The sequence below is a fragment of the Corapipo altera genome, unplaced genomic scaffold (genome assembly GCF_003945725.1).
Source record: "Corapipo altera isolate COAL_440 unplaced genomic scaffold, ASM394572v1 2b, whole genome shotgun sequence".
Classification (NCBI taxonomy): Eukaryota; Metazoa; Chordata; class Aves; order Passeriformes; family Pipridae; genus Corapipo; species Corapipo altera.
The window spans coordinates 1,568,953-1,577,913 of NW_020884874.1; the positions used below are offsets into that span (position 1 = coordinate 1,568,953).

Here is an 8,961-nt window from a genome sequence, read left to right on the forward strand (position 1 = left end):
GACTGAAATTGGCTTTTACCTCTGGAAGTTGGTTTTTACTATCTGTTGAATTTGACTCTACATTCATCTTTCAATATGCTGACATGTGTAACATGTGTTGACATGTCTTTCATTATCTACACTTTAGCCTAATATAACTGCCACCAAGCTAATCTTTCAAACACCCCTGGTAAAGGCTTCAATCAGTGCAAATCGCTAATGCCGAGGTTATTAGCCATCATATGCATTGAGCTCACATTACATTCTCTCTGAAGTCCTTAGATTAGTTTCCAGTTTATGCTTGTATTGATATTACAATCTTGCTTTTAAAGAAAGACACTTTCACATATTCATTCTTCTTATTTAAAGGATTTGTTACACTTTTATATCCTCACTCACACTTCACGCTCTTCTGGTCCCAGCTTTAACGCACTGAAGATTAAGGGACTGATGCTCAAAATTCTTGCTTGTGCAAGGAGTCACAACAGATTCAGCAAGACTGCTTCCATGAGTAAGAACTGTTCATATAATTTATGATTTGTCAGACTGAGCTAATGTAGGACTGAGCTAAGGTAGGACAATACACCCATTATATCTTTCTGAACATGTTCTTCCTCAAGGCTGGAGGAAGAAGGGGTTTTATAACATTACAATTTTTAATTCATACTGAAAGCAGCATTTGTCAACTTACATATATAATAAATAAGAAAATAACACTGACGTTCCTAAACATCTCATTTTTTTAAATGGTGTATTTTACAATGGTATATTTCATATAATGTCTTTAGATTAATTTGTAAACAAGCTGGAGGTGGCCTTAACCACATAATTTGTGCCTAGTTCCAGATATCAAGCTCCTCAAGACTTGGGGATGTTTCAAGTTTGGAATGTCATTTCAAACACATCTGTAATATAAATGGTTTTATTCTAGAGCTCTTCAACCTGTGATATTCCATTACAAAGAAAACATAGCAAACAAACTTACGATCACCCATTTTACAGAAAGTGAAAAACATATTTTTAGAAAGTTTCCCCACAGAAGCAAATCTGATGTTTCTAAAGGAAGAAGGAAAAAATTGATTTAAAATATTGTATCATAAATAATGTAATCATTTGTACAGTACAAAGGAGTATACTACAAAACATAAGGGTACCAAAAACATTCGGGTGAGTTTCTTAAGAGCCACTTGCTTTTAATTAGCTTGTACATTTGTACACTGTAACCAAGGTTTCATTCTAAAAATGAAGAAGCCATAAACACTTGGTATGGTTACTGAGAAAAGTATGAGGGAGAGTAGTTTAAAGCAGGTCTTTCAACTGATACAGTAATTACTTGTCTCTAGAAACTTAGTTTTTGCTTGGAATACTTACCCCATTGGGAGGAGAGGAAATCCATTCCAACTCTGTCTGTTGTGCTTTAGAGTCCAGCAATATTACTAAAAAAAGGGGGGAAAAAAAGGAAATTCCACAGTTTATTGAATATAATAAGTGGGAATATAAAACTAAAGAAAAGAATCTGAATTTTAAGAAGTGATAGAATGAATACAAATTTTGTACAAATTAATATTTTTTCTTCATATTATTAAAAAATTATCTGCAACCACAACTATACCTTTACTTGTAAATAGATGATTAAAAGATTATGTAGCAACCACATATAAGCAGATATACATTTATCTTTACAATTTCATTATTTATAACAAAGTGGGGATTTTTTAGCGCTCTAAAATGTTACTAATCAGTCATTAAGATGCATGCTCTCTCCATCTCCTTTGTCATAAGAAGGACATTTCCCATATGCTGGTTATTTCAACCAGCTTAAAACAGTTACACACCAACATTTCAACACTTCCAAACTGATTTAGACAGGACTGGTCTGTCCCTTATTGAGAGTCACACTGAAAAAGCAATGATCTTTTTTGAGTGTCAAAGTAAAAAAATACTTAGATGATAGAGTGGTAATTCTGTAAACAAACGACAACCAGGAATACAGAAAATAAAAGACTCTGCAGTTACCTCACACCTCACATTCACAAATCAGATTAATTCACTTTATGGCAATGGCTTACTAAAATCTTCATGCCACTATACCCCCATGACATTTCTATACAGAAAGACATCAGTTCTAGTCATATCACAATTATTTCCAGCTAAATGTAACCTCACTTCCGAAAGTGGTTAATCACAGCCTAATAAACTCTTTAGTAGCATTTCTAATTTGAACCTATTCCATATATCTTTAGGTATAAAGCTATTTATAACTTCATACACATTTAAGGAGTGATATATAAATGTTTGATTTAAGGCTGTAACTTGAAGCAACTTTTGTCAGGTCTTTTGAAACAGCTATAATTCTGGCTTTGGCCCTTTCTCCTAGCATAATTTAACACAACATGTCAGTGAATTACTTAAAAGATGAGATGACTAAAAAGAGGTATTTAAAGGTTCATATAGTAATATATGGAATGCTAGCTGAATACAAAACGGTAGCTTCCAGGCCTGTATTTCAGTAATGAAGTGGAACTACTCATTAAAGAAGTTTCATAGTCTCCCTCTAGAAAGATTACCTGCTTATTTCATTAAGCTCGGATTCAAGGGGCTTTATTTTGTAACACTTTCTATAGTAAAGCAGATGCTGTATGTGGTGGTTTGTTAAACAAGAACATTTATAATCGTCCTGAAAAAAATGGTACCATGAAAAATTTAACCATTTCAGCACCAGCACAACACCCCATGGCTGCAATTCATTATACTTTTTATTTGGCAGTAATTCTCCATCACGTAGCAACGGGTGGGTACATCTCAGAAAGAAAAGACAAGAAGCAAATTAAAAAACAAACAAACAAAAAAAAAAGAAAAACAAAGAAACAAAAATCAAACAAACAAAGAAACCAACCAACCAAACAAAAAAAAAACAAAAAAAAAAAAAAACAAAAAAAAAACCACCACACACCACAAAACCACAGACCCCTGCTCTGCAAACACCCCTTGCAAGGGAATCGTGGCGTTCCTTCTGTCCTTCTGGCACTCGAAGTTACCCGGCAAGAGCTCTCTCCAGGCCAGCGGCTGCTGCCCCGCTCCCTGCCCTGGGAGCCCTGTGGCAGTCATGGCTCGTTCTGCAGCGTGGGGAAGCGATGCGGGGGGACGGGGTCCGCAGCCTCCCGTGAACCGGAACCTCCGGCGCGGTGCCCCCGCGGGGGAGCTGCGGGCCGAGAGCGACCGGAGTCGGCGGGCGAAGCGCGGGGGCGCGGCCGCGGGAACGGGCTTCGCGGGGTCCCGCGCGGCGGGGGGCAGCAGACTCTCGCCCCCGCGGGAGCCGCAGCCGCGCTCCGGGCACTGTGCGGGGCTGCGCTCAGGCGGCCGCGCCCCCGGGCCGAGGAGTGGGGCTGAGCGGCAGCGGAGCGCCGGTACTGCGGCCACCTCCGTCACACCCCCTGCAGCCCGGCAGCCACTGCCGCGGCGAGGAAGCGCCCGGGACGGTGGCCCCGGCACGGAGCCCCGAGCACTCGGATACATCCCCCGCTCTTCCCAGGGGGAGCGGGCCGCAGTGCCCCCTCTGCCTGCGCTCGCCCCGAGGGTCCCGGCCGCGGGCAGAGAACTCCGCAGGTAACGCGGTCACTCCTAAGCTTAGAGAGCCAGGCGGACCCTGCCCCGCTCCTCTCCAGCATCTCACCGCGGCTTGTATTTAGCTACAGAAAGGAAACTCGCAAAACTTTTCGGTGCTTATCCCTCTTCCGTACCCAGCGGGCAGGGGTGGGTAACCATGCGGGGCTGCTGCCGCCGCCGGCCCTTCGGCGGGGCCGGTGGTGAATCTGCAAAGTTACTTGTTTTTCTTTTTTAAAAAAAAAGCTCGCTCTTTCTTCCGTGGGAGTTTTCTGCGCTTGCAGCAGGTAGTCGCTATCAATCCCTGTCTGCCGCTCGCCCCCTCCTGACCCTCCTTTGGCTAGGTGATTTTCTCTGAACGTACTGTCATTATAGACCCACACTCTTAGGCATAAATGCATACATATCCATCCATACACGTATTATTAAAAACGGGGCAGACTACCGCCGGCAAGCACCGGCACAGCCCCGATCACGGAGCAATCCGCAGGGCAGAGCGGGACAGCAGCCCACAACCTCTCCGCCTTCCTCCCTGTCCGTCTGCCCGGCCCCTCTCCCGCTCCCTACCCCACATCCAGGCGCTAGTACTCCCCGTGTGAGGGTCTCTGTGCTTTACAGCCCCTTTAAATAAACTTTCGAAATGCTGCTAGGGTAAGGCTCTCCCTTCTCTCTTTCTCTAATCTCGCCATCGACTTCTTCTCTTAAGGGCAGAGGACATTTTAATTGAGGCATTTTTTTAAGCTCCAGTTACAAGCTCAAAATGATATTTTACTGCATGCCAGCGGCTTGATGAAAAATATTGACGCATCCAGCTGAAGGGGGGGAAAAACCACAAACGCATGCATATGCAGAGGGACTGAAAAAGCTCTGACTCTCCCTTCCCTGTCATGTCGTGTCGTGTGTGTGTCCCCCCCCCTCGCTCCCCCGAAGATGGAGACGGACCTTCGGCTGTCAAACGGGAGCAGGGCGCTCCTTTAAATCATTTCGGATTTTCTCAGCGTGAGAAAACAGAATCCCAGATGGACTTTGTGAATTGATTTTCAACACCTCCCTCAGTCTGAAAAACTGCCTGGTTTGCCTCTGTGCGAGGGGGAACCAAATGTCCGGGGTTCGCCTTACACAGATACCAATGTTGGACCGATGGAAACCGGGAAGCCCCGTTGTGATCCTCAAACGATGTAAGACGTCCATCCCTAAACCTCTCTCTCTCCACCAACGCCGGGGGAGAGCACACACGTTACACCGCACACGACGCCAGGCCGTAGGTATCCTCTAAATACATGCCCAGCCTGTATGGCCGGGAAGTACGAAACTGCCCCCGATGCTCCTTCCCGTGGTCTGTGCCTGGCCCCAGGGGCCGGAGCGCTGCGGGCCCCCGGGAGGTAGCCGCGGGGAGCTGCCCCGCAGCCTGAAGCCCCGTGCTGTGCCTTGCCTTCCACGAAACGTTCCTAAGCCCTAGAACTCGGCCCTCGGCCCCTGTCTGAGGAACACCGAGGTAACCCGCCCTCCCTCCACCTACCTCCTCGGGAGAATGAGGGCTGGCAGCGGACAGCGAGGCACCTCTGCACGGATCCCCGGGCCGAGGGCTCTCCCCAGCCCCATGCCGTTTCATCACGTGCGAATGCCTCCCAAGCCTCATTCCTGGGAGCAAAGGCAGTTGTCCCGGTCTCTCACACATACACACGCACACCCCCACCAGTAGAATGCCTAGGGTTTTCCTCCATCCTATCTCAACCAAAAAAAAAAAAAGTCTTTAGGGTTTTTTTCTTTAATGAGGGCTGACAAGTAGCTGACAGGGGCAGGCAGGTCCCGCGCTGAGCCACCACACAGACTTCGTGGGCAAAAGCAATAAATAAACCCAAACTTTTGTTTTCCGCATCACCTTACCTTCTTTTGCAGCCTGTGCCTCCCCCGTGTGTGCAAAGTGGAACAGCCAGACGGAGCACAAAATAATCCAAGAAGGGAGCCTACTTTGGAAAGCCATGGTGCAAGAGCGGGGTGATTTTATATTTCTAGCTCTATATTTCTAGAAACTGCCACTGCCGCCGCTTCGTGGGTGCTAGAGGACGGTGGAGAATTTGCTGTGCTAGTCTGTAGCTCGGCGCTCCCTCCCTCCAGGCTGCCTTTCTCTTTTGTCGCCGCCTCCTCCTCCTTCTCCGCCGCCTCCGCGCCGCTCCCCGGCTCCCGCACCGGGCCGGCCGCCCGCCAGCCCCGACTGCAGCCCGGCCGCCCGCGCCGCGCGCCGATAATATCAATGAGGGCGAGGGGGCGGGACCGCAGCGGCCGCGCGGCCCGTCCCTCACGGTGAGTGACAGCCCCCGTCGGCCAAACAGCAGCGGCTCTCGGCGCCCGCCGGGCCGAGACGGCGCCTGAGTGGTCGTTGCCGGGGGGGCGGGGCCGGCGGGGCTGGCCAATGAGCGCGCGGCGGTGTCGGGTGTCCGCCGGCGCTGGAGCCGCGGGCAGCGCGCGGTGCCCACAGCCGGGACGGAGGGGCCGCACCGGGAGCGGGCGCCGAACGCGGGTGGTTCGGGGGGCTGCCCCGCGGGCTGCCCCATACGCCTGGAGGCCGCCGGCCGGACTGTCCTCCTAGCGAGTGGGACGGACGCCCAGACAGAGGGACGGCCGTCCGCGTCCCAGGGTTCCGTGTGTTCTCCCCGAGCCGCAGCCGCCGGGGTAGCAAGGGAGAGAGATCCCGGCCGCAGCCCCAGCCCGACCCCGACCCCGATCCGCCGCCGCCGGCGGGTCCCGGCGCTGACCCCGCGGGGTGCCCGCCCGTGGCCGGGCTGAGCGCGCACCTGGGCTGCTGCCACCGAAAGGGAAACTTCGGCGGGAGCTGCGGGATGGTGCCCCGAGGCATCTCCGTAACAAAAGTCAGGTTCCTCGAGGCTGGCATCACTCGGGCTCCCTTCCCTCTGTTTCATTGAGGTTTTTAGCCCCGCGTCTTTGATTTGCCCCAAATACGAAGAGCAGGTTAATGACAATATAGTTATTATTTGGGAAGGAGAAGGAGCGGCTGCTTCCCCTCCGCCCCCCGTCGGGTGTAACCTGAAGCGCGTGTAATCCTCCAACAATGCGACAATTTAAATAGGAGAGGGAGAAAAAAAAATAAAGTAAAACCGGAGGGAGAGAGGAACTTGCCAAATCTCTTTTGTCAGCGTTCAACCAGGGACGGGGAGAGCTTTTCCTGGAGTTCTATCGGGCCCCCTCCCTTTCGCTTTCCTGTCTCCAAACCCATCCCTCGCTCCTTCGACGAGTGAAACAACCGAGGGACGGACACAAAAACTTACCGCTGCCCGAGCGAGGCTGCGGAGCGAAGGATAGTGCAAGGGGCACGGTGTTTACGCACCCTCGGCGGGAGCACTCCTCTCCCGGGCCGCGCCGGTGCCCCGCATCCTCCGCGGAGAGAGGCGCCGGCCCCGACCGCACTCCTCTCTCCGCGCACCCCTCCTCCTGGCCCCTGCCTCCGGCTCTGTCCCGCGCAACCTGCCCGAGGCTGATGCCGAGCGGCACGGACCGGGTTTTCTACTGATCCGCTAAAAGTGCATCGCCGTGTCCTTTCGGAGGGTGGATATTGCGATGTAAACAGAATAAGTGATTATCGTCTTGGAAGCAGGCGAAAGCAGTGAAGAGCGGGGGGTGTAATTGCAATTCTGTGGCAAGATTATGCGGAAATCTGAAACAAGCCTTGCGCAGATGTGGATGCTGATATAGAAAATGTTATGCCAGAAATGGAAATTTAAACTGGGGGAGGTGTATTTATGGAACCTTTATAGGTAGATAAGGCAAAATTATTATTATTAATAATAATAATAATAATATAACAACAATAATAACAATACTACGCTCAGCATTGTCAGATAAACAGCCACTATACTATGGGCTTTGAGCACTTTCCCTGTGGGCTCCTCATTACTTTCGAGAATGGTGTGGAGAGAGCCTCAAAAATGTGCTGTATTCCTCACACTTGCTGAATAATTAATATGGCTTAGAATATGACAGGTTTTGCATTTCCTTCAGAATCCTCTGTTGATATGTTGGATACCATGATAAGTGTAGGCAAAGTACGGGCTCTTGATTCTCTCATCCTCTGTCATGTGTCATTCCCATCGTCATGCGTGTGTACTCAGAAAGGAGAGCTGTACAGAACAGTGAGTTTGCTTATCTTCTTTTAAAAAGGCTGTTTTGTTTCACAAATACTCACATGCAGGTATTTTGTAACTTCTTGGCAAATTTTCTTAGGTAAAGCTGTTTTTCATGTGGCATATATTGTAACAGTGATTAAAGCGGATATAGGAAGTCTTCAGCCTAGTTAGTCCTCCACAATTTCCTAGCATGAAGTGCTGGCATTTCACTACAACATCATTAACCCAAAAAGACAATTTTTAACCTACAGAATGTGCTAAAAAAAATAAAATTGTATTCACTCTTTGAATGACTATGTTCATAAAAGTGCAGAAACTTGCTAAATTAACAAATCAACAGAAAGGCTGAAATGGTAACGAGATATATTCATATCCTGCATATAGTATTAGGCCAGACACTCACTGTCATCATCATCTGCATTTATATGGGTTATACTGTACTATATTTTGCAATCTAATATTGTATGTGTATAATACATATATGAGATCTGTATACATATAAGGGTACTTAAAAGTATGTAAATATGGTAACCACACAAAGGATATAAGTGCACATGACTGAGTGTATAAAGAATGTAAAAAAGAGATTAAAAAAAATGTATGTTCCTCTTCATGATCAACTCATTTTAAACACCCTGTCTTCCTGATAGTTGTAAACTGAGGTAAAGATGACATACTATATGTACTGCTTTCTTAAAACAGTCATGTGTATATTCACAGGCACATCAAAATTAATATACATTGAGAGGGTCTATTAATGTTGTGGTCTTTTTTGTGCTTCTTGCACATTAAATCTTTGTGAAATTGATTCAGAATTTGAAAGCCTTATTAGTGAATTTGACTTTTTTTCCCTTTTCCTCTACTTATTTGTAGTGTTTTGTAATACTTCGATTGTATTCTGTAGGATGCGCAGCCTGTATTGCATCTCATCCAGCTGAGAGATCTGCAAAGAAATATTACAATTGAACCAAAACACTCAAGCTAAATGGCCTACAACCCTCAGATTTGGTAACAAAACTTCTGAGAGAAAAAGAAAAGAAAAAAAACAACTGGGAACTTCATTCAACTCAATGTGTTACGATTCAGACACCACCAAAGTAAATAGTTAACTGAAACAGAACAATGTAATTCAAGATATTTATGTCACTTTATTATTTTATTCTGTTTTGTCCTTTTTTTCCTAACTCCAAGTCTGTACGCCGGATTCTGTCTTTTATTTTTACTCATAGTTAGAATG

At 47.3% G+C, this 8,961-nt stretch overlaps 1 protein-coding gene across 8 annotated transcripts in view; it reads right to left on the minus strand.

The window, feature by feature from the left end:
* EPHA7 (EPH receptor A7) overlaps positions 1–5,780 on the minus strand; it is a 163,779-nt gene extending 157,999 nt beyond the window's left edge. For all 8 annotated transcript variants that reach the window (XM_027670123.1, XM_027670144.1, XM_027670117.1 and 5 more), the window contains exons 1-2: positions 5,470–5,780; positions 1,351–1,415 (exon numbers count right to left, since the gene is read on the minus strand). In XM_027670123.1, the coding sequence (XP_027525924.1) occupies positions 1,351–1,415; positions 5,470–5,566 (162 nt within the window). In that variant the 5' untranslated portion in view covers positions 5,567–5,780. The remainder of the gene's footprint in view (positions 1–1,350; positions 1,416–5,469) is intronic.
* Positions 5,781–8,961: the final 3,181 nt, after the last annotated feature.